Source organism: Sphaerodactylus townsendi, linkage group LG06 (genome assembly GCF_021028975.2).
Source record: "Sphaerodactylus townsendi isolate TG3544 linkage group LG06, MPM_Stown_v2.3, whole genome shotgun sequence".
Lineage (NCBI taxonomy): Eukaryota > Metazoa > Chordata > Lepidosauria > Squamata > Sphaerodactylidae > Sphaerodactylus > Sphaerodactylus townsendi.
In genome coordinates, this window is record NC_059430.1 from 85,290,972 (window position 1) to 85,315,681 (window position 24,710).

At 41.8% G+C, this 24,710-nt stretch overlaps 2 protein-coding genes across 2 annotated transcripts in view; one reads left to right on the forward strand and one right to left on the reverse strand.

The window, feature by feature from the left end:
- The window catches only part of LAMB1 (laminin subunit beta 1), a 71,821-nt gene extending 68,974 nt beyond the window's left edge, over positions 1 to 2,847 (forward strand). Inside the window, exons 33-34 of the mRNA XM_048500033.1 lie at positions 2,089 to 2,248; positions 2,542 to 2,847. Coding sequence (XP_048355990.1) covers positions 2,089 to 2,248; positions 2,542 to 2,675 — 294 coding nt within the window. The 3' untranslated portion in view covers positions 2,676 to 2,847. The remainder of the gene's footprint in view (positions 1 to 2,088; positions 2,249 to 2,541) is intronic.
- A 3,834-nt stretch (positions 2,848 to 6,681) lies between these two features.
- Positions 6,682 to 23,535, reverse strand: DLD (dihydrolipoamide dehydrogenase). Its single transcript, XM_048501221.1, has 14 exons — positions 23,320 to 23,535; positions 21,467 to 21,539; positions 19,392 to 19,471; positions 18,074 to 18,142; positions 16,721 to 16,790; positions 15,892 to 15,992; positions 13,979 to 14,122; positions 13,229 to 13,330; positions 11,884 to 12,074; positions 11,066 to 11,236; positions 10,165 to 10,354; positions 9,326 to 9,463; positions 7,224 to 7,313; positions 6,682 to 7,116 (listed from the first exon to the last, which is right to left on the reverse strand). The coding sequence occupies exons 1-14, from the start codon at positions 23,356 to 23,358 to the stop codon at positions 7,051 to 7,053; spliced, it is 1,524 nt and encodes a 507-aa protein (XP_048357178.1). The 5' UTR covers positions 23,359 to 23,535; the 3' UTR covers positions 6,682 to 7,050.
- Positions 23,536 to 24,710: the final 1,175 nt, after the last annotated feature.

Consider the following 24,710-nt stretch of genomic DNA (forward strand, 5'->3'; position numbering starts at 1 on the left):
CTCCGACACTTATTGGTAACTTCTCAGGGAATGGGAAGCATCTGACACCTCCGCATTCAGTGAGCAAACCTAATATTAGTTTTATTGAGGCAGAGGACCTGAATTCTGCTTTTAACCATCAGCAAAAAGAATACATTTTTATACTTCATTGTGTGTTGTGTGGCTAGAAACCAGTTGTGAGGGGCTCAAATGACAACTTTAGAAGAGACACTGTGTTACCAGGAATGAATAGGAAGTTATGTCAATGCGCAGATTGCCAAGAATGGCAGCGTTTACTTATTCAGGAAAAAAATTGTGCACCCCTTTCCCACAGATCTGCTTTAGGTATTTTACAAAGTAAAACATTATAGTCATAACATAATTGAATAAAACCAACTAAAATTAACAAACTGTAAAAGAACTAATCTCCAAATGTCTCTTGACATGAAAACCCTATGGGTTGTCCTAAATCAGCTGTGACTTGATGGCCTTTCCCACCACACAATTTATAAACTTCCTCTAGTTGCCTTCTTTTCTTGTTTTATATAAGCAAAAATTGCTGGTCCCAGACTTTCTGGCAGTGTGTACACATGGTGTAAGACAGTGATGGTGAACCTTTTTGAGGCTGAGTGCCCAAATTGCAATCCAAGATCCACTTATTTATCGCAAAGTGCCAACACAGCAATTTAACCTGAATACTGAGGTTTTAGTTTAGAAAAACGGTTGGCTCTGAGGCGTACGTTACTCGGGAGTAAGCTTGGTGGTAGTCGGGTGGCTTTGCTTTGAAGCAACCGTGCAACTCTTCCAACAGGTGAATCACGACCCTAGGAGGGTTTATTCAGAAGCAAGCCCCATTGCCAGCAACCAAGCTTACTCCCAAGTAAAGGATTGCGCTTTAGTTCTTTGCATGAAAATCTGGGATTTAACAGCGCTTAACAGGGTTACCTACACTGCTTCCCCAAAACTAGGTCTTAGGTTTAATGCTAATAATTGAGTCCAGTGGCCCAGGCCAGCCTAGATGTGGGGGGGGGGCGCTACGACTCTGTAAGCGCGCTCCACAGAGAAGGCTCTTGAGTACACCTCTGGGCACCTTCGCGTATATAGGTCTTCGCCACCACTGGTGTAAGATGAATGCTTATGAAAACACGTACAGTGGTACCTCGGTTATCGTTGACTTCAGTTTTCGTCAGTTTCGGATTTCGTTGACTTTTTCTGGGCAAAATTTGTCTCGGTTTTTGTCGATTGCCTCGGTTTTCTTCTTCAAACCCAGAAAAAATTGCCCAGAAAAAGTCAATGAAAACTGAAACTGACGAAAAGTCCACGAAAACCCCTGATGTCACTGCCCAAATTAGGAGCTCTCCTCTCGCCCTCCCTCGCTGGTTTTTTTGTGGAAGCTTCACCAATCCGCTCCGCTGCACTTTTTGGAGTGCTTCGAACGAATTAATTGGATTTACATTGATTCCTATGGGAAATGGTGCCTCGGTTTTCGTCAATTTCAGTTTTCGTCGATTCTTTTCGGACCAATCATCGACGAAAACCGAGGTACCACTGTACTTGTCTGTCTCCTCAGAGGAAGTTGACTCCAGTAGAGATCTGCATCTGTCATACACTCTTTTAAAAGTTAAATTGTATCCCCCCCCCCAAAAAAAAACTTCTGTAGAGTTTATGCTGTTTTTCTTCGGCTTGAAAATAATTATAGCCTCCTGTCTGGAATGTAGTTATAAAACAGATTTAAAACGGCTGTAACATTTTCTAGCTAAAAGGTCAACCATTGCCACTAACAACAAAACAAACATTTGACATTAGTCGTGAGAGTCTCAGCATTCTCATTGACTTTGAAAGAATGGGAATAGCACACCACAGCTAGTACATTTTTCTTCTCACAGGAGAAAGAGTAACAAAGGGAAAGAGAAAAGATACTTTGAAAATATGAAATCGCATTCCACAGAGCCTGCTCATAGTTGGACCCCTCTTCCTTCTGTAGATCAGATCATTATTACAGTGTGGTACTAATTAAAAAGTCAGAGTATCATAGCAATGAAGAATGCACAAGGCCTATTGCATCTGCTGACTGATACTGCCATCTTGTGTCTAAAACTTACCCTGCAGGTCTTGGACAACGATGTCAATGACAAGTATAAAACAGTAGAGCTCCTAATTGCCAAAAAAACAGGGGAGTCTGCAGACGCCCGGAAGAAAGCAGAAGCACTGCAGAATGAAGCAAAAACACTGCTAGATCAAGCAAACAGCAAACTACAGCTGCTCAGAGGTAAAAAAAAAAAAGCAAAGGAGACTTTTAAATGTTCCAGAAACAAGAACACCAGTCATGTGTTCTTAATTACAGCTCTGCGTTGTGCTTCCCCATCCCCATTTCCTCAACATCAGAGTTAAGCATGATCAGAAGCAGCTGTTCTTATTCTTTATTACAAGGTTCTCCCACTGTTAAGGGCAAGGCAGCCCATACGAGGAGACCTGCTTCCAATTTCCCTGCTTATATCACCCCCAAACTATCCCACACTCATAGTTTGCTGTTAGAATGACTTGACTCTCTTTTTATTGCAGAGTTGGAAAATACGTATGAACAGAACCAAAGAGTCCTGGAAGAAAAGGCCAAGCAGCTGGTACAGTTGGAAGAAACAGTCCGTGGCCTTCTGCAAGCTATTAGCCAAAAAGTCGCTGTTTACAGTACCTGTTAGTAATTCGGGAAGAAGGAATACCTGAGGAAAAGAAAGGCCTTCGTGCCCTCTTGAAGTTTACACATCCTAAATGGATAATCTAATCAGGTTGAATACCAGTTTTAATATCTTTTTTTAAAAAACCAAAGAACTTTTCTCTTGCTTATAAAATAAAACAGTACTTTCGTAAAAAGCACGATTCATTTAACTGATTATACTTTCACTATCCCAAATGAATTTGATTAATCTATTTTTAAAATACTCTAATAAAATTTTAGCTTTAAATTATGGGACTTAAGTTAATTTTGATTTAGAGGGTTACATTCTCTGGGCTCAGACTTCAGACCAATTTTCTGTGCTAAAAGGCCTTTACTTACAGCAACATACATTTCCATGGAATTATTAAAGATTTGGAGGCAGTAAGTTCAGGAGCAGTTCCATCTTTGCCTGAGCAAATGTGCTAGAACAGGGCTGAGGAGCTAGGCTGCCATTCATGAGTCTTTCTGGTATCTACAAAATGTTTTCTTCCAGGGTTTATCCCCCTGCTCTCGCCGCCTTAAACAATGATTAGCAAATGTTCTATTTCTAGAATGACCATAAAGTCTGGTGTAGTATCAGACGAACAGATAACTTGGCCCTCAAAACCAGTAACCACCTAGAAACAAATCCTAGTTGCTAAACTCCGGGCCTTTAGTGTTCCAGATCTCCTCTGGTTTTGCCCACTGATCCATTCCTTGAAGCAGCTCATGACAAAATGTAGCAAATCAGAGCAGATTCTACTTTTTTTGTTTTGATTTGAACCATAATCAAACTGCTTTTGAGCAAGGTGAGGTAACGTGCAATGCAGGAAATACATAGAAAATGTTATCAAATGAAACGTCTTATGGCTGCACATGTAAAAACTTAACCCTAGTTGCATGTTTTGTGCAAGTTGAGGACAGGAGCTTAGCAGTTCTTAGCCACTGGTGACAAAAAAAGCATTCTACACATGCTTGGAGAGATGGATTCTTTCACACAACTAGATATCACACTGGATGAATGCAAGCATTTTTTTTTCTGCAGCTGCCTGCCAAGGCATGTGTGCTCAGGATTGACCAAGTCAGCTCCAGTCCTGTTTCAGCCCTTTTCCATACTTTCCTGTGCAATCTGAGCAAAAACTGCACACATATCTTCCCTTATTTCTGCAAAGAAAGGGGTAAGCCATATACTTCACACTGGGACTTTAGAGAAGGGAATATCCTTCCTGAATGGTTAGAAAGGCTTCAACTATGTTGCTATTCCACGGTGAAATTATTTAAGAATGCATTTGACTCTGCTAAACCATTTTTAGTGTCCTTGTTAGAATTTATGGAGTGGTGAGAAAGCCACTTTCAGATAAGTTTTTAAAGAACAGTGAACATGAAGAGCAAACGTAATGACTATTCAAGAAATACCCTGATATAAGAGAGATCATTGCAGCAACTTTTCAGTATAATTACTTTACCATGAGACACTTTTAGATGACCCCTTGTTCTGGAATCGTTCATTCCTTTGGATTATTCGTTGGTGATGAAGATACCCCACCTCCTTTCTTAGGTTAACTGTTCTCAGATCTCTGAAGATGACATGGTTGTACAGGCTTAGGGATCCTAGAAATGGCTGATATGACTGAAAAACCCAAATAATCAGTGTTTGGTTAAAGGAGCTGTTGTATGGAAAGGGTGGGGTCAAGTACCATATCAAATTTACAGTTTTAGTTGTTTATTTTACATTTGTTAGTTACGATGTTGTACACCGCCCAGAGCCCCTCGGGGATGGGGCGGTATAAAAATTGAATAATAAATAAATAAAATAAATAAATAAATTTTTCCACCTCCCTTCAGTATGGAACCTAACAAGCAAGCAAGAACATGAATCATCGTCATATTAGAGGAACATGATCTCAGTGAAGAGAGGTTGGCTCTGTCCTGCAACTACACGTGGAGCACAGAGGGCCAACTACCAAAGATTGGGGATCACAAGGCCAAGAAAAGGAACAAGCACTTCCACAGGGCAAATGGTCGCTACCCCTTCTATTGCTAAAAAGAAACAGTCTCTTCTACTAAGCAGTGCTCCTCCTTGGCCTTGGCCTGATGTTCTCAGGCTGCACACAACCAGAAGTAGGCAGTGTGGCACATTTGCACTCTAAACATCAGCATTTCCTTCCTTAAAAGCAAACAATGGGGTGGGGAATGTCACAAATTGTCATGATGATTACAACACTCAGGTTGGAAAGCATGACAGAAGAGTATATGGGAATCAGCCCAGTCAGACTGCATCTCTAACTTGGAGGCAAAAACTACCATAGGTTCAATTGCTCTTTGAACAATGAAAACACTAAGCAGTTACTATTTTGTGTTATTTAGAGCTCTGGTCCCCCAAATTCTGATAGCTGAGGCTCACTTCTTTAAAAATTAGAGGCATCTAATTTTACTAGCTAGAGGGGATACAACATTCAAGAGTTAGAATTAACCACAATTACATCTCTGCCATTCCTGCCTATGTCACTCCATGAATCTCCCTCCTTCCAGATCTTGCATTCCTATAGTCTCTTGGTATCACACCTGATACCAAATTATAGGCTTTCAAAAGAAGTCAGAGAAAGCTAGGTTCAGGGAGCAGTAAAGTATGCTTAGCTGCAGGAAGCAGCCCCCATTAGGACTGGGTATTTTAGACTCATGTGACTTTTAAAAATCAATTCACTTCTTGCAGCAAACTTGCATTCCCTGTGTTTTAGCCACTTTCTGCTTTTCACTGGATCACACCATGGAGGAACAGGGAAGCAGAATCTCAAGTAAAAAGTCAGCATGGTGAAGTGGTTAAGAGCTGTGGACTCTAATCTGGAGAACTGAGTTCGATTCCCATTCCTCCACAAGAAGCCTGCTGGGTGCCCTTGGCCCAGTCACAGTCTCAGCCTCACCCCATCCCACAAGTGTCGCCTCGAGACTTCTTAGAGAAAAGCGGGGTATAAAAAGCAACTCTTCTTCTATGAAGGAAAATACAACTGTCACCTTTCTCTAAGGCTGTTTCCGCATGGGCAGAAAGCAACGCCTTCAGCCCGGTAAAACACCGTTTTGGCGGGGACCCTTCGCACAGGCGCCGCTGCCAAATTGATGCAGCGGCGCTGTTCCCACCCAAACTGTGTTTTCAAAACTCACTCGGGGAGCGAGTTTTTCTGCAAATGGCTTCCATCCTCAGAGCGACGGCTGCCAGCAGGAGGCAAGGGGGCTGTGCGGACCCTGCTCCAACAGCTGCGCAGCCCATGGGGCCGTTTGTGCGAACGGCCCCAGAGCCTGCATCGGCATGATTAATGCCGATACAGGCTCTCTCCCTTGGCTGTGCGGAAACAGCCTAACATATTAAGACCTCTCAGTGACACTATTTACTCACTTGCAATTTGAAATGAAGATGAGAAGTTTCACAAGTGAAACTAACCATAATAAAGAGTTCTTCTCAACTGTTTTTCCACTCAATTTTTCTTTTCTAAGACTAGATTTTATTTAGCACAATTTCATTAAACCTGAGGCTTTTTCAATATGAAAAATGCAGATACAAATGTATATTCGTACAGTCCAATCAGTTTTATGCAAGTATCTTAAAAGTCCTCTGTTCTACGCTATGGCATGATTCAAGATTTACTTCAAGATAACAAAAAATTTATGGTGTATGAAATACACAGCTATCCCTTTCACTACAGCAGGGATCCCCAGTGGTTTGCCTGATGGCACCAATGGAGTCCATGAACTCCTTTTCTGCTGCCTATGTGCTTTCAGAAAGTGGACAGGGGCAGATGGGTCTTTTGCCCAGCAAGGCTTCTGAATGGCTGTGTGCAGACTTTTAAAAGCACTGCTTCAGATCTTCACTGTGACCAAAGTTAAGGTGCAGCAGACATTTTGTGCCTCCTGTGGCAGCCATTGTGTGGTCACTTGCACCATGCTATTCACGAATTCCAAAAGTGCCTGCAGACTCAAAAAGTTGGGAGACATCTGTACTACAGTACCACAACTGCAAAGTTTGACAGTGGTGTATTTTAAAGTGCAAGCATGACACTGAGTTCCTTAGCAATGACAGAGCAACAACGGGAGAGTATCAGCCAGTATATTTCACCCAAATACAAGATGGAACCTTTCAGCAGTCCACAACCTTAAGATGTCTTTGCAGTAGTTGTCCTCTGCAGAATACACACAAGCTAACAATACAAGCATGTTGTATATGCAGTTGCTGGGTGAAACCCCTAATTCGTTTAAATATGCCACGTTTTAAACAAAAGTTCACTTAATTCAGTCCTGGAAGTATTCAAAAGACTCAATGTTCCATAAAGATGTCGGTCAGTTTTCATAAGAAAATGTGCTTTGTACATGTAGGATTTCTTTTCTCTTTAAAAGTTGATAGCTTTGCCAAACGATGCTGCGAGGTTTGCTTCCCTGAACGCTTCAGATACCGTCTGTTGAAAATAAGAAAAACAGTTAGAAGAGGACAGATGACACCTGCAGCAACCATCAGCTGGATCCTTAACTAAGCCACAAAACAATCAACTTTGCATTCACTTACTGGATGCGCGTGGCAGACTCTAGCTACATCCTCACACGATGCCCCATATTCCATTGCAAGAGCAGCTTCATTCACCATTTCTCCAGCACCCTATAAACAGGGAAGCAACCAAAACAAAAAACACTCAGGACAAAAAAAATTAGAGTCAATGCTTACTTTAGAAAGTAAAACCATTATGGCAAGAAAATCTTTCCATATCTGTATAAGTTATGCAAATTTAACACACATTTTGCAAAAGTTAAGGCTTGTTACTAGATTTAAAAAAATCTTACCCAACAGATTCTGGCCTTTGACACTTACTAAATTTTCGCATGAATGAAACAATCCCCCCCATCTTTTGTTTAGATAATGTTGCACCTGGCACCATCCCCTCTAGGACAGCAAGGTAGAGGGGTGGTTGCCTCTTTTACAGTAGAATCTACTTCCCATAATTCCATTCAACAGTTATATTAAAATATACTAAGGAATATTTAGTACTGTTTCATTAATCAGGGCCATCTTTTAAATTCATCAAAAGATTTGTATTAGTTGATCTAATTAACGACAACCTTGCATAATTTATTCTGCTTTAATTAATTGCAAACATGAACAGGGTTAAATTATGTAGAGCGCTGAAACCTTTCTAATTATGGCTAACACAACTGCACTACCCCAGCTTGGAAGGCAATATTTTTGACCGTACAAACTGATCCCCATGGGTGGAGGGGGAGGGGTGGGGAAGAGGAGGGGAGAGGAATTAGAAAAATTACCCCCTCTCTTCTCCCCCATCAGCAGAACATTAGCTGGATATTTTTTCAGAGAACAGACACATCTGTCACAGATATCCCAGTTTCATGTGGAAAGATAAGTCCTCAAGGGAAGACAGTCCATCCCCGAGCCCTGCCTTGATGGATCCTTCCAGTATGTCTGATATCTCAACCCCCACCCCCAAGAGACTCTGAGTTAAGACCAGTGCTGTCCTCTCAGGCAACAGGATTCTCAAGCCAGAAGGTTCCAGCAAGGACCCACCTACTGCCAGATCCAGCACAGCCTCCTGAAGGACCCCAAGAGCAGGAAAGGAAAAGGACAAGGGCTGAGGTTTGGACGAGGCACAGGAATGGACACTTGGCAGTCCAAGGCCTCCCCTCTGCTGGAGGAACACCAGGGAAACCACTAACAGATTGTAGGATCTGACCCCTGCTACTCCTCATTAGTAAAGGAGCTGACGCACCTGCTGGAAAACACCCTATAAAAGGCTGCAGTGAAGCCAGAGCCGATATGGGATCAATGTTTCTGCAGCCTTGCTGACAGCCCCACTAGTTGCTTGACTTGCTTTTGATTGATTCATGAAACCTTATTACCTAACCCTTGGATTGCTTTTGGACCTTGCCTATATAACATGTGCTTGACCCTGAGCTGAGACCTTGGACTGTCTTCTGTTCTTGCATTTGGACTGTATTACTGGACAGTAGAATCTGTCATTGGACTGTGACGTGAGGACCTCTGATGTAAAATCCTGTGGTTGCTGGGACTTTCCTCTGCCCAGACAACATGTTCTATAATGAACATGTCAGCTTCTTAGATGTACAGGTTAACTCCTAGTTAAAAATTACACACTACTAGTCAGGGCCATGATTCTGCCAACACATTACACACAAAGTAAAGAGAGGGATGAAAGTTCCTCAACCCATAATTATACCAAGAACCCTCTCTTACACAACTCAGCTGCAAAACAACATGGTTATAATACATCCCATAACAGGAAGCAAAAGTGTCTTCCCTACAAAATATTCAAATGCTGCACAAAGATGTATCTATTTACATCTACCTATGAATACATAATTTGTTGTTGTCATTTTTAAATTTAAGTACTTTCCTTGCAAATGCAAATATGAAAGTATACAGAGAACCCAAAAGCAGTAGAATAGGTTACAGGAGAGAAACATCAGAGATGTACAAGAAGTGATCCCAAGGGCACAAAACTATTTCAAATTCACAGAACGGGCCACTAAGCCTTAGGTGCTTGGAACACACAGCTCAGGACTATGTAGTTTAACTCCAGAAGTTAAAAATCTCAAAATACTGCAGCAGCAGGACTAGAACAATTCTTATCCCATACTTACCGCGCCTAGAATATGAGCTCCCAGCATCCTGTCTGTGGACTTGTGACTTAGTATCTTGACCAAGCCATCAGTGTCTGCATTAGTCTTCGCTCTACTGTTTGCAGCAAATGGGAATTTTCCAACCTTGTATTCTACCCCCTAAAACAATTACAATGGGTTATTGTAAGTTTGCACCTGGAAAACCAACTCAGTGAGCCAGAGATTTCCCTGCAGTGGACCCCACTATGAAAACATAGCTCTTGCTGAGAAGGTAAACCTCCACCTATGAGGTGAACCACTTCAGGGTGGAGGTGGGACCTGACTGCCTTTACATTGCAAAAACTACCTAGTGGACTGAAATTCATGGAATGGACTACATTCTTCTCTAGGGTACATCATCTTAGCTCCCCACCTCCAGCTTGCCTAAATGTGTGTCTGTGCTGCCGTGTATCAGGCTAGAGATGGGAGGAAACAGATCTGTCAAAATCCCCCTGAAAGCAATGGCAGCAGTTCAGTTAAAATGGCCAAAGAGTACATGGGTAAGGATTGCAGAATCTGTGACTTAGCTCTTGCATCCCATCTCCCAAGCTAAAGTGGGCCTGGCTGCAGGTCCATTCTACCTTTTTGCCATGTCAGTTCTGTAAATGGCAGTCTGCATTTTCAAGCAACTTCCCCACCTCCACCCCAAATCACATATGGAACTGCTACTGAAGACAAAATCTAGCCAACAACCAAGATATATGGACAAAAACAAAATAGAACAGACCCAGCAAAGCTGTCACTCGATCTGCAAGCCAAGTAAGAACTGTACATATTCATTCCACAACTGCACTGTGAGTGAAAGAAAGCAGGCAGGGTACCTCCTCTTTCAGCTGTTCTTCTGATTTGCCGACCCAGGCGACCTCAGGGTGCGTGTAAATTACTGAGGGTACACAGTTGTAGTCTATGTGAACAGCACCTCCAGCCATTCCTTCAACACACAGAATCCCTTCATCTTCAGCTTTGTGAGCAAGCATCGGTCCAGCCACTACATCACCAATAGCGTAGATACTGCCAGGTAAATGAAACCAAGTTAAATGTGTATGTTAAATGCCATCAAGTTGCTTCCAACCCATGGCGACCCTATGAAACAATGTCCTCTAAAATGCCTTTATAATTAGCAGACTTTCAAACTGAGAACTGTGGTTTCCTTTACAGAGTCAATCCATCTCATGTTGGGTCTTCTTCTTTTCTAGTTACCTTCAATCTTTCCTAGCTTAAGTATGGCAAAACAAGCCCTGAGAGCTCCGGAGATATGAATGAATGACATTTGTAGTTGGAAGAGGCTAAGTAAACAAAAATCAGAATCCTGAAAGGTCCAATCTTTGTTCTATGTAACCTTCACTTGAGACTTTTAATTTTCTAGGACAGAACAAACAAGACAAAACAAGTATGTAGTTACAAATTTCCTTTATCCTGCAGGAAACAAGAGGTGTGCATGGATCTATTCATACTGCCCTTTTTGTGCTGTTGCGGCAAATATAAATTATTCTTACTAGCAGTGCATTCAATCTGTAAAGTGCAGTGCAGAGTAGCATAAGAAAAGCACAAAGCAACTGATCTGACAAATTATAAAGCCTCTCACATCAAAGTATGTTCTTACACTCAATCTATTACCAATTGTTAAGTTAATTTAACACTCAAACTCCCAATTTCTAAACAACGACATGTGAAATCAAAACCAAAAGCAAGCTGTCAAGACCTTTCTATTATTTGACTTACTTGGGAATTTTGGTTTGGAATCTGTTGTTGATTGGGATTCTACCCCTGTTGTCTAGCTCAATACCCACATCTTCCAGGCCAAGGTTCTTAGTGAAAGGGCGCCGGCCGATACACACTAGAAGGACATCACAAGTGATCACTTCCGCCTTGCCTCCAGCAGCAGCTTCAATCCTATGGCACAAAAGAACAGCAATATCCTGGGAAACATAAATACTACATAACTGTTAATGCATCAGGCATCTCTGACCCCAGTTCTTCTAATAATATAAAATAATTACATGAGATCCAATAGGAAGTTATTTAGAGTTATTAGCTATTGTAGAGTTAAGCCATACTAGACCAAGATGTTTTTGCATTCTTGTCATAGTAGTGACCTTGTAACATCAATTCATAAAACTGAGAACCAGCATGGCTTAATTGTTTAATTAAGAATCAGAACAAATCACTGGCTTTCATCACAAAAACCTATGCTATAAAAGATATATCATGTAATAAGAGTAATAAGAGTCACACTTGCAGTAATAAGAGTCACACTTGCAGTTGTTTAGATCAAGCCAATATAAATTTTACTATGTCCAGTTTCCATGATGAAATTTTAATCATAGTTAGAAAGACTGCAAGTTTTTATTGTATTCCACTGAGATGGAGTAAATGAAATATATTTTCATTTTAAGTATCCTAAGAATCAGCCATAAATGTTAGGAAATTAGATCTCTGTAATGTTTCTAGTTCCCATTCTGATCGCTGGCTTACTGTGGTTTTCACAGGGAAAGGGTATCCTTTTGCTAATAGTTCAACACTGGCATGCTAGTACTTACGAAACATCTATCTTTCCATCTGGTTTCTTGGTTGCACCGGTAACTTTAGTATTGAGTTTAAATTTAAGCCCTTGTTTCTGTAAAATTCGTTGGAAGTTCTTAGAAATCTCCATATCAATGCCCAAACCACCAACATGGCCAAGGAACTCCACAGCTGTTACATCAGCCCCCAAGCGCTGCCATACGGAGCCCTGTGGTCAACACAAGCCAAGATTAAGAAGTAGAACTTTCAGATAAGGGAAGACTGCAACTTTGAACTTAAGTGTTGTTTTGCCTACACATTCATTAATTAGCAGCAATGCCACCAAGGACAAACAGAACGGCAACCGGAATTTTCAAACAGGGTAGCAATAACTATGGAAATTACTGTCTACAGAATATCTATGTGCTTCAGTGACAATTCTACTGACTTGTCAAGTTCTTAAGACTTGAAATGCAACATCTAATCAACAGATCAGCTACTTGCACACGAAGCAAGATGCAAGAATTACCCATGTACTTCATAGCAGTTATTTATGTTTTTTCAGCAAGATGATGCAGCCTGAAAAATAATTCCTTAAAAATTCTGGGGGGAAACTAGCTTACAAAGATGCCATCTGAATCCATAATACATACCTGCCTGTGCAAACATACACAGGGAAAGCTGTGACCACTCAGGGAACCTGGATATGCAACATGGCAACCCAGAATGATGATACTGATGGTATGATGCATCACCAGCTTGTCTAGGCCAAACCCATGGCTGTTATGAGTTAAGCAATGAAGGCCGTTTGAAAAAGGACTATACAGCTGCTGTGCAAAGTGGTACCCATAAAAGAAACCTGGCCATATAACCAGTACCTACACTCAATCCCAGCTGGCCTGCAAGCCTGCTGGTAGCCCCAGAGCAATACAAACAAGGGGAGAGGGAGGGGGAGGAAGAGGAGGATGAGGAGGAAAAAGAAGAGGAGGAGTAGTAGTTTGGATTTATATCCCCCTTTCTCTCCTGTAAGGAGACTCAAAGGGGCTTACAATCTCCTTTCCCTTCCCACCCACCCCCACCACAAATACCCTGTGAGGTGGGTGGAGCTGAGAGAGCTCTGAAGAACTGTGACTAGCCCAAGGTCACCCAGCTGGCGTGTGTTGGAGTGCACAGGCTAATCTAGTTCACCAGATAAGCCTCCATAGCTCAAGTTTCAGAGCGGGGAATCAAACCCGGTTCTCCAAATTACAGTGCACCTGCTCTTAACCACTACGCCACTGCTGCTCTCCACTAGCAGGTCCCAAAACAAGCCACTAACAGGTCCCAAAATTTTATAGACACAGGAAAATTTGTCTTTTAAAAAGAGTAAGGCATGTTACTCACCAGTTCCACACCAATGACTCCTGCACCAATGACCACCATTTTCTCAGGGACTTGTTTTAAAGATAATGCACCAGTAGATGATACAATTGTGTCCTCATCAATCTAAACAATTGGAAAAGAGAGAAATTTACCCTTTCATACAAAAATCATTTATACAATAACATATACAAAATCCCATTGATTTATCTAGCATCTAAGAGTTACTATACATGTTACAAATTTAGCCACTCTGAGCTCAGCCTCTGAGACAAGAAAGGAAAGGATATCAAATCTAAGAAACTCCAAAATCATATCTGAAAACCTCCATCTATTGTGCTTGGAGTTGGCTGAGAGCGACAAAGGTTAGAATAAAGGAGGCAGCAGTAGTGTTGCCAACCTCCAGGTGGTGGCTGGAGATCTCTTGGGATTATACCCGCTCTCCAGGCTAGAGTTCAGTTTACCTGGAGAAAATGGCCACTTTGGAAGGTGGCCTCTATGGCATCAGATCCCACCCTCCTCAGGGCCGCCCCCAAATTGTCCAAGTATTTTCCAACCCAGAGCTGGCAACCCTAGGCAGCAACCAGACACTCAGACAACATTCCTGTGCCAAGATCTCATTAAAGTTGTATTTTAATAGACAATTCTGTCAGTTTTTAAATGCTGTAACCTTTTGAAGCCAAGGTTTTTTTAAACTGAAAAGCAGACAAAAGTTCAACTAATAAATACATAGCAGATAACTATTAGGAAAAAAGATGCAAAGTCAAGACATACCGTAACTCCAGGGAAAGGTGTTACTTCTGAGCCTGTAGCAATGAGAATATTCTTCGTATTAATAACCTGATTGCTGCCATCATCTTTAGTTGCCGTGACCTGATTTTTCCCCGTTATTTTTCCAAAACCGGATACATGTGTCACCTTTCCAAAAGAAAACATATTTACTTTTCTGGGAAATATTTTACTGTGACCCCAAACATACATCAGCGCACCCTTCCAAAAGAATTTGAAATGTTATCCATAAAGGCAGTAGGACATTTCAAGATACCATCATAAAGATTCCTTTCAGTTACCAAACAAAAATTCATTTCATTATAGTCTGGTTGAGGCCCCAGTTATTAAAAAGAACAACCAGACAATTGTTTTTACAAATATGATGAAATTACTGTCGCCTACCAGAAACAAAGCTAGCCACCTGATGGCAACCAAGGTGTGGTTGAGAAATCTGACAAGCATTGAAAAGTGTAGACATCCAAGCAAACACTTCGGGGACTGCATAGACAGACAGACAGATATCCTTCCCCTCTTGACAGGAAGCTATCAACCCAAACTTACATTCAGAGTCAAACCAGGGCAACTTTCTAACTATAGTTTTTGAAAGACTCATGGGCTCAAAGAGTTTACTGTCTGCCTCTCTGGCAAAGGACCTTAAGTCTAAAGTCCTATTTAAGAGGCCAGTTTGAGCAAGACAATACTAAAAAAAATGAAAGTGTGAATCCTCACACCACAGGGTAACTGCTATCATCAGTCCCTGTACTACCCTGTCAGCCAGAGACGAAGGGATTAAGTTCTAGCATTGGGTCCAAGAACAAGAAAGTCAGCCCTGCAAGGCAGGATGCTTACAAGGAAGCGCCCCAAAACAGTTATTCTGGTAGCTGTAGCCAATATGTGCTAAAGTACTGGATTCAGTTTGAAGCCCCAAAACCTGAGACCACAAAATATAATTAAAGTTATTTAATTCAAGATTGTGACGGAATGTACAATAAAAAAAGAAGTAAACAGTAAGGATAAAATAATAACGCATTTTTACAAGCACTGGCTCAAGATCCAGATGTTTCCAAGCAAGAATTAGTTTAACAGGGTTTCAAAATACAAAGTCCAAACCAAAAGCCCTGGGCAGCATGTCGCACGTAGAATCAAGAAGTGTCCCGAAGTCAGATGTAATACAGGCCAAAGACAAAATTAGAATGAAAGATCTTTCCTTTATGCTCAACAATCCACACTGACATGATTCTATTTGATCAATCAAATGTATATCAAATGATGTAACTTGACCAATCAGCTATATTGCTAAACAAGAGACTCAACCACTCAGGTGAGTTTCCCAGTTAGACCAGACATTCTGCATCAGATCCAATTATGCAAGCACCTTCTCCTACCCATGAGTGTGGGTGCTAATGAGACAGAATGTATCCTTCTGGTTCCTTGTGACCTTCAAACTGCTAGGTCTAACAGTCTGACCAGCATATGTTTTGCCTACCATCCCATTTATCTAACTCAGGGGTCTGCAACCTGCGGCTCTCCAGATGTTCATGGACTACAAATCCCATCAGCCCCTGCCAGCATGGCCAAAAAGCAGCTTAATCTTAGTTCTCAGAGAAGAAGAAAACTTCCATGATTTCCTGCCTAGGTCTCAGCCTGAATCATTGTCTGAACTGACAAGAGACAGCCAAAAGGGACAATTTCCCATAGCATTTACCACTAATTTACCTCTTTATTCATATCCAAAATCACAATCATTCTTAATGGCAGTTGTTATTCTGGCAGCCTGATCAGCGATTTAAACAAAGGAAAGAATCCACATAGACTACGCCTCAAATAAGTAAAACTTTAGCTGACGAACAGGTTCTATCTCCATTATCTGTAACCAGTCATTAGGCAAACGGCTGTCGTTCACAGGACAAACATACCTTATTCTGTTTAAACAAATGAGCAATTCCACCTGTTAAAGCCTTCACTGCGCCACTTTTCTGCTCCATCATCTTCTCTAAATTCAATCGAAGCCCTGTAACTATAAATGTTCTTTTTTAAGATCAACCGATGAAGAAGCATGCCTCCACATAAAAGCCCCAAAGCACAGAAAAGAACATCTGGCAGGACTATTATCCTCAAGCTAGATGGTAAAAGATCATCTCCCAACCTCCTGGGCAAGATACCACAGCTGAAGGTGCTACTGCTGCAAAAGCCCCATTTCTGAACTCCACAAACCTCACCCCACAGATGGAGACACAGACAGTAAGCCTTGTGAAGAATCATTACTAACTAGCAAGCTGGACAGTACTTTTATATATTTAAAAACAAAATAAATAATAGTAATGGAGCAGAAGTGTCGTAGTGGTTAAGAGCAGGTGCATTCTAATCTGGAGGAACCGGGTTTGATTCCCCGCTCTGCCACCTGAGCTGTGGAGGCTTATCTGGGGAATTCAGGTTAGCCTGTGCACTCCCAACACACGCCAACTGGGTGACCTTGGGCTAGTCACAGCTTTTCGGAGCTTTATCAGCCCCACCCACCTCACAGGGTGTTTGCTGTGAGGGGGGAAGGGCAAGGAGACTGTAAGCCCCTTTGAGTCTCCTACAGGAGAGAAAGGGGGAATATAAATCCAAACTCTTCTTCTTCTAATGTGATTTTTCCTTTCTGCCTATTGAGCCTTACAATGACCATTAAAGCTAGCATAAGTTGATTCCCACCATCACTGCAAACATCTTGCTGACATACCAAGAGATCTATTACATACTTACTTTCAATTCCTCTACTAGCAAAGTCTTTGCCATGGGCCAAATGGTAGAGGTGTGAATTGTTCAGTAAGGCCTACCCCAAAAACAAACAAATGAAAGAATTAGAAGCAATCTACACAGCCAACATTCATGTGTTTGACATCAGTACTAGTTATAAGATCAAATACATTTGTGAATGCGCCATCACAGATTAATATCAACACACTTCTGGAGATTTATCTTGCATTTCCTAAATACTTTCCAATGGAGCCAGTTTACACATTCAGCTACCGGTCATGACAATAACTAAGAACACATGTACATGTGCACCAGTCTTCAAAGTTTCATCTATGTACCTATGCATATTTGTATGCAAATGCACACTTATAACAAAAACTCCAACTCAAGAAGATTCAGAAATTAAATTTCTAGATGTTAAAACCATTCTCATCTTCTTTTTCTTTCAGTGGTGTAGTGGTTAAGAGCAGGTGCACTTTAATCTGGAGGAACTGGGTTTGATTCCCCACTCTGCCGCTTGAGCTGTGGAGGCATCTCTGGGGAATTCAGATTAGCCTGTGCACTCCCACACATGCCAGCTGGGTGACCTTGGGCTAGTCACAGTTCTTCGGAGCTCTCTCAGCCCCACCTACCTCGCAGGGTGTTTGTTATGGGGTGGGAAGGGAAAGGAGATTGTAAGCCCCTTTGAGTCTCCTACAGGAGAGAAAGGGGGGGATAGAAATCCAAATCTTCTTCTTCTTTCTAATTAGCAACTCTAGGCAACCATAGTGACTAATTTTCTAAAATTCAGTCTCCCTCTCCCAGGCCAGCATTCAATCCTTCTTTGACTCCTTATCATAAGTGAAGGACATCAAAATAAGAGATTACAGGAAGCAGTAGGTTGAAAACCCACATGGGCTTTTCACAGGCATGCACCATCCAACAGTAGCCTGCTTGTGAACTGCCAAGAATTCATATATGTCAGGATGTAAATAGACACAAAGGAAACCACAGCAGCTCCCAGAACTGGGCTGCCACCCCTCCAAATTCACTCAGTCTTAAGAAGTCACCTTGGAGCAGGTTTCAGAGCAGCAAGTATTTGTCACTTGTAACATAATGATGGTTATGAGCAACGTTATCTACCAGGTTCTGAAATCAACATCCATTAAATCAGAAATTAGATCTCTTTTCTTACATCAAAGCAGGTATAATGTGATTAAAAATAGAGATTTTTAATATAGTTTCTCAATCCACAACTCAATCCAAGGGGGAGGGGGGTTGTACCTAAGTTCCTGTAGTACATCTTACAGGACAATAATTGTTATACTTTCATCCAGACCTCAGTGGAGATCCTGAATAATGTGAGAAACCAGTACTCACCTTGGAAGGTATACAGCCAACATTCAAACAAGTTCCACCTAATGTTTCATTTTTCTCCACACAAACAGTCTAAAATTTAAAAGAGAAGGCATTTTTATAAAATTACAGATGGTTTTGTTTATAATCTTCACACTTCAGATCAAATGGTTCTCAGTACATTCCTGTAATAATCCTGTCACTTTGAATATTTTATTTGTGGGTAGCAGTTTCCATATGCTATGTATCACAAAGGAAGTTTTCACAATTGATGCTGAGAACAGTTCAGAGAATGTTGCACTTATGGTTAAATGTGGAGCTATTTAAATTCATTGGCTATTTAAATTCATTGTGATTGGTGTTTGGAATATGCTGCCACAGGAGGTGGTGATGGCCACTAGCCTGGATAGCTTTAAAAGGGGCTTGGACAGATTTATGGAGGAGAAGTCGATCTATGGCTACCAATCTTGATCCTCTTTGATCTGAGATTGCAAATCCCTTAACAGTCCAGGTGCTCGGGAGCAACAGCTGCAGAAGGCCATTGCTTTCACCTCCTGCATGTGAGCTCCCAAAGGCACCTGGTGGGCCACTGCGAGTAGCAGAGAGCTGGACTAGATGGACTCTGGTCTGATCCAGCTGGCTTGTTCTTATGTTCTTATGATAACCATTTATTTACTGTTCCTTTGAACAGGCAAAACAGAAATAATTTAATCATACTCCCTTACTGAGGGAACAGGTGACAGACTCCTTCATGGGCATTATAAAGGAAAAGTTAGTCTCCTGTGCAAGCGGGCAGGTCATTGCTGATCCTTGAGATAATGCCACATCATGATGTTTACTAGGCAGGCTGTTTATGGGGTGGTTTGCCACTGGCTTCCCCAGTTATCTACACTTTACTCCCAGAAAAACAGGTACTCATTTTACCAACCCTGGAAGGATGGAAGGCTGAGCCAACCTTGAGCCAGCTACCAGAACCCAATTTCCATCAGGATCAGGTTATGAGCAGGGCTTTGACTGCAGTATTGCAGCTTACCACTATGTGCCACAGGACTCCTATATTATAGGCACTCTAGGCATTACAGCCTATAAAATAATACACCACTACATGATGGAATTTGGCACTTAGCCTTAAGATGCACAACAGATTTATTTGAGCAAAAAAATTTCTTTCCCAAATACATGCAAAGGCTCCTGTATTCCATTTATTGCAATTGAAACTTTCAAATTCAGACTGTCATGCTTGTAACGGATATCTTGCCCTCTGATATAACAGCAAGAAATTTTGGCAAGATTATCTAGATTAATGCTACAATACCTGTTGTATATTACTGTGTTTCCTCACCTTAAAGCCAAGCTGAGCAGCTTTTATAGCAGCAACATAACCCCCAGGACCAGATCCAACGACTGTAACATCAGCATCAACTAACAGAAAAAACAGGTGCAATGTTTTTCGAAGGATATTGGAAACTATCTTGTATTAAAAGAATTAATTAGTTTCTACAAGTTTAACTTTATTTCACAGATATATTTAAAAATTAAGAAAAATAATGCAACCTAGCCTTTAAATTAAAGAAGGAATGAAGCCCAGTTTATTTCCAACTAAATCAAGGAAAAAATCTCAACAGAAGACCAAACAGTGCTAATTTTACTGACAATTTTAAAACCTTTTTCACAAGTTGCATTATTTTGGTTTTTGATATTATTTTATGGATACTGTTAAATCTCCATGTAAGCAACCTTGACCCCATTTTAGGGCACAAATGCTTTACATAAATAATATCACACCAGTGCCCTCTGTGCAATAAAACAGGTTTATGTACACATACCACTTGCTGGATTAGGAACACTGTAGGTTGGATGATTGTTTGCATCTATGCACCAAATGGCAAGTTATCATTTTTCTCCCTTACGCCTTGTAAGGAATACAGTTATATTGGGTTAGATCTTCTGAACCACTAAGTGAAGCCTTGCTCTGTTAAGAGACCTGGTCCATCAGAAAAGGCTCAATGAATCCAACTCATTGTGCTACATATTAAGACAGGTAGAGTCCACAGTCCAAAAATTATAAAAAGAAGTCTATTTATGTGACAGATCATTCAGAATTACAAGGTTTCAATATTTTATGAATGAGTTTATCAAATTCCACCACTTTCAGAACCTAAAACCAGCCATTCTGATGTTCATATTTTCCAATATGAAGGTAATATAAAGTTAATATAAAGATCTAAACTTGATGGTCTGCAATTGCAACTGATTTTATTTATCAGCTTTCATTGAAATGACAAAAAATTTACTGCAAGTGCAAACAACCACAACTACAACCAACAACTCTCCTGATATAATGAGCTGTGCCACTACTTTAATAATCCTGCCTATAATATTAAAGTCAATTCGCCAATTTTTGCTGGGAAAATGTTTAAAAAGTGGATCATACAGTCTTAGGGAGAAAATGTCAATGACATACACACAAGACCAAAATGCAAAGACAACACATTAATTGAGAAAAGTATTTAGAAGTCACTTTTGTCCTTCAAAACACACAGAAGCAGCAATTTACACAGAAGTTAATGGGCTTAGACTGGACTATCTCTACTTGGCATTCATCTGTTAGAAAGGCGGGCAGCTCAATCCAGAGGAGGGAAGGCCAAATCACCCTCTGGAGCCAGCGCACAGTGCACCAGTAGAAATGCATGAACAAATGCACTGATGGAGGGAAACTTACCTGGGCAGCTGGGTGCCGCATTGTTCCATTGCGCCAGACTTGGAAGCTGGCTCTGTCACGTAGGTCTACCGGACAAAATGCTGCACTAGCATGGCCAGGGATAGGCCCAGCCTTAGTCGGCCTTCAAAGCCTCATCGACTGCCTTATGCAGATACAGATATGCCATGATTTTCATGGCATATCTCTATTCTTCACTATGGGGGATTTTCACCTTTTCCCCCCTACCCGTCTGCTATGGATTGGGCTGTTAGACTTCTAAATGCTGCCTGTTGTGGGTTCTCCAGGCCAAGTGGCCAGGGTCTAGTAGTTTTTGCTCCTAATGTTTGGCCACATCCAGCCATAGAGGAGTGTGAAACATTAGAAACAAAAACTACCAGACCACGGCCACACAACCTGGAAAATCCACAACAACCAGTTGATTCTGGCCATGAAAGCCTTCAAGCCTTCAACAAAGCTGCTTTCACATGGATGAACTCTTCTCAGCCAATGACAGTGCACTTTCTTTGTACAAGTATCTGCATTCCAAAATATAAAGTAAATTCAGAAGCCATCTCTGGACTTCCCACAATTTTATGCACTAGAACAGATGTTTTCGTACCTCAGGGATAAGAATTGTGGGCTTATGAACAAAAGCATTTTAATAAGTACTCCATTTTTTGAGTTTTGCAAGTAAGTTAAGGTTAAATAACAATTACCTTGATCAGTGTAAGTCCTTAAAGGCACTGAGGAAACAACTTGTAGGCCATGGATCCGACTAAAATTACTTCTCTGGTGATAAAAGAAGAAAGTCAAGCTCAGTTCTCAACAAAGGAAGGCGCTGTACATGATATGGTAGAACTGACTGCTTCAGAGTCTACATGCATTCTACAGAAATTTAAAAATATGTTATTTTGTGGAACAAAAGTAATTTTTTAAAGCTAAGTGAGAACAACATTATTCAAATATTAATTATGTCCAATTCTCTACAGCTATTTCTTTATCACATCGCAAGGTCTGGCTTTTAACACAAACTCGTGGGTCCTCAACCTTTTCAAGCCTGTGAAGGGCTTTGGAATTCTGCCATAAAAGGCAGACCAAACCAAGTGTAGGGGGAAAGGGGGGGTTAAAGAAAACACTGGGTAGGAGAGAAAATAAAACCAATAATGCAGTGGCATTTGCCACTCAAACAATGTTATTATAATCTAGCCAGCCAACTGGATTTCCAGTGGCCAATCAGGTGTCCTACCAATCAAGCCCCCCCCCCCCCCATTTCTAAAAACAGTTCAGGGGCATCAGGAATGGTATCAGCATGAACCGTGGCACTCACAGGCACTGAGCAGAATCATACTCATATTTTGTACCTGGTGTGACTGCCAACTGTTAGTTCTTTACTAACAGCTGCCTTCCCCTTTCTCATGGCATGGTTCCTAATAAAAACGAACAGGATTCTTGTGACACTTTAGAGAACAGATGCATTTTTTATTCCAACAGAAGCTGTCAAAGACTAGACCCTGCTTCTTGAGATGCAGTGAGTGGCTCCTCACTGGGCAGACATTTTATGCAAGGCGCATGAAAAGAAAAATACAAACTGCAGGGTCAAGAGACCATAAAATGCAGAATGCACAAGATAAAATTTCAATTTCATAACATTCAAGCCTAGTTTAGAAAAATATAGAGCCTGTTCATGAGTTAACATTTGTAAAGGATGGGGAATCCCAGCTTTTGCTAAGGTACCTAACAGCTACAATGAAACAGAAATCCCAGGGTGCAGGGAGAAGTATGAAATCTCTTAACCCATTCAAGTTCATCAGTTTCACACAGTATTGTGAGGATGCACTCCTGGTATCTGAACAAGTGGCCTCTACTCTGTTGGAATAATCTTGTTATTCTTCAAAGTCCTATTCATTTCATCTGCAATGGGTTAGTAAGGCAGCTCCTTATTACTATGCACAGAGCTGCACTTTTAGTCTGGCACAGCAAAGATTGGGAAACTTGGGACCATTTCATCAAATGCAACTTTACACATATTTGTGGAGGGAGGGATATACTACATACAAGGTCTGCCTCAGCGTATCCTCTACATTTATTTATTTATACTTTAGATTTATTGCACCTAAAAGGGCACTCGAGGAAAGCTTCTGCTGAAATATAATCTTGTTAGCCTTTAAAATGCCACTCAATTTGCGCTCCAACCGGCTTCTGGAATTACTGTGCGTGACAGGCAGAATTCCCAACATGAAAAGCACTACCTGTCACATTGCTGTCTGCCGTTAAAGGCACAGGAGCCCAGAGAGAATACGGGCTGCCACTGCACCTCCTTTCAGGAAGGCGTGACACACAGGCCGATGAGAGAGAGACGGAAAAGCCGGAGCAACCAATAAATACGCTGTGCAGAAACCACTTATGTCAGAGGTCAAAGTCGGAGCGAGGCCTTCATGAAGGGCAACTGAGGCAGCCTGAGAGCGCTTTACCGGGGCAGGTAGGCCCCCGAGGAGAGGAAGCCTGCGACTCCTCTCTCTTTCTCAGTACGATTTCCCGCCCAGCCTCCGCTGACCCGCCGCGCCTTTACCTGGCCGAGAAAGCAACAGGCCCGGCCCCAGCTCTGCATCTTGCCCGGTCCAGACCGCCTCAGGCTGCAGCGACCGCGGCTCCCGCTTGTCCACCCTCCCGTCCACAAGGATTCTTAAGGCTCGCGCAGGCGCATTAAGCAAGGGGAGGACGGGGAAGAGAGGGTCGGTCCCGTTCAAAGTCAGGGCTCGTCGTCCCGGATGGAGGCGACTTCCGGGTGCAGCTGGAGTAGGAGCTGCGCAAACGAAAACGGGAAAACCGCTCAGTGAGGCAGCTGCAAGATCGCCCCCTGGCGGAGGCAGCGTCCTGGCGCAGGAGTTCTGATCCTTGCTCTGCTGGAGCCAGCCACACTTGAAAGCTTGTCCCTCCACCTCAGCTGTATTATACCATTCTGCAGAGGCATAGCTAGGGAAAATGGAGCCCGGGGCCAAAATATGAATTTTGCGCCCGCAACCCAATTGGGCAGCCACCCTACCCCACCACGACCAAACCACATTTTTTGCACCAGGTCATGTCAAAGTCACCATCGCATTATAGAACATGCCCCAACACACAAATCTGAACACACCCAGGGTTCCCTGATTTAACCGCATTGAAAGTGATGCTATTTTTGAAGGGGGGGGGGGATCCACCCTGAAACAGCATCACTATTAATGTTGTTTAAACTAGACAGCCCAGATTCTCCTTCTAAATCCACATTAAAGGGAGACTCTGGGCTCCCTACTTTAAATAACATTGAAAGTGATGCTGTTTCAGGAAAGATTCTCCACCCACCCCCCCAAACAGCATCGGGTTTTTGTTACAATTTTGGGAACAATTTTTGACTGAACAAATTTCCTTTCTTGCAAGGGAACGAAGGTATTACAGATAACAAGAAGGTTATATATCTTTTAAATAGCCACAGCTACGAGTTGTTGGAAGCCGTGGCTAAAAAAATTTATGCCATTATTTTTAATCGCCCAAAGTTGTAAAGGCTGTTGTTACCTTGTGGTGTTGATGTTCATGTTGATGTTGAATTATTTATATGCCATTAAAGGTATTCGATTCGACTGAACAAATTAAATAAAATAATAAATTAGGGTTAAGGCAAGTGATAGCGGAGCCAGGAGAGAATCCCGCTCCTGGACTATGTCTGAACTAAAAACGATTGGAAAATTTATTTCTGTCTTGTATTTGTTTAGGTAGGAACTGATTTGTATTAGGTAGAAATAGGATTTGTAAGTTTCCCTGTATTTGTGCTTGTATGGAACCTCCTTGGCCCAGGGCAGAGAGCCATCTCTGCCCCACCCGGACTTATCCCATTCACGTGTAAAGTCCCCTGATGCACACGGACAAAGGGAAACCTCAGCTGAAGCGCCTTGCCCTGCCTAATCTCGTCAGCAGGCAGATAAG

What these genes read in the sequence shown, in the direction of transcription:
- DLD (XM_048501221.1), bottom strand. Translation starts at nt 23,358, where the DNA reads ATGCAGAGCTGGGGCCGGGCCTGTTGCTTTCTCGGCCAG. An exon ending in ATTTGTTTAAACAGAATAAG is followed by an intron (nt 14,123 to 15,891) that starts GTATGTTTGTCC and finishes TCTTTTGGAAAG; the next exon opens with GTGACACATGTATCCGGTTT. An exon ending in TTCCAAACCAAAATTCCCAA is followed by an intron (nt 10,355 to 11,065) that starts GTAAGTCAAATA and finishes TTTACCTGGCAG; the next exon opens with TATCTACGCTATTGGTGATG.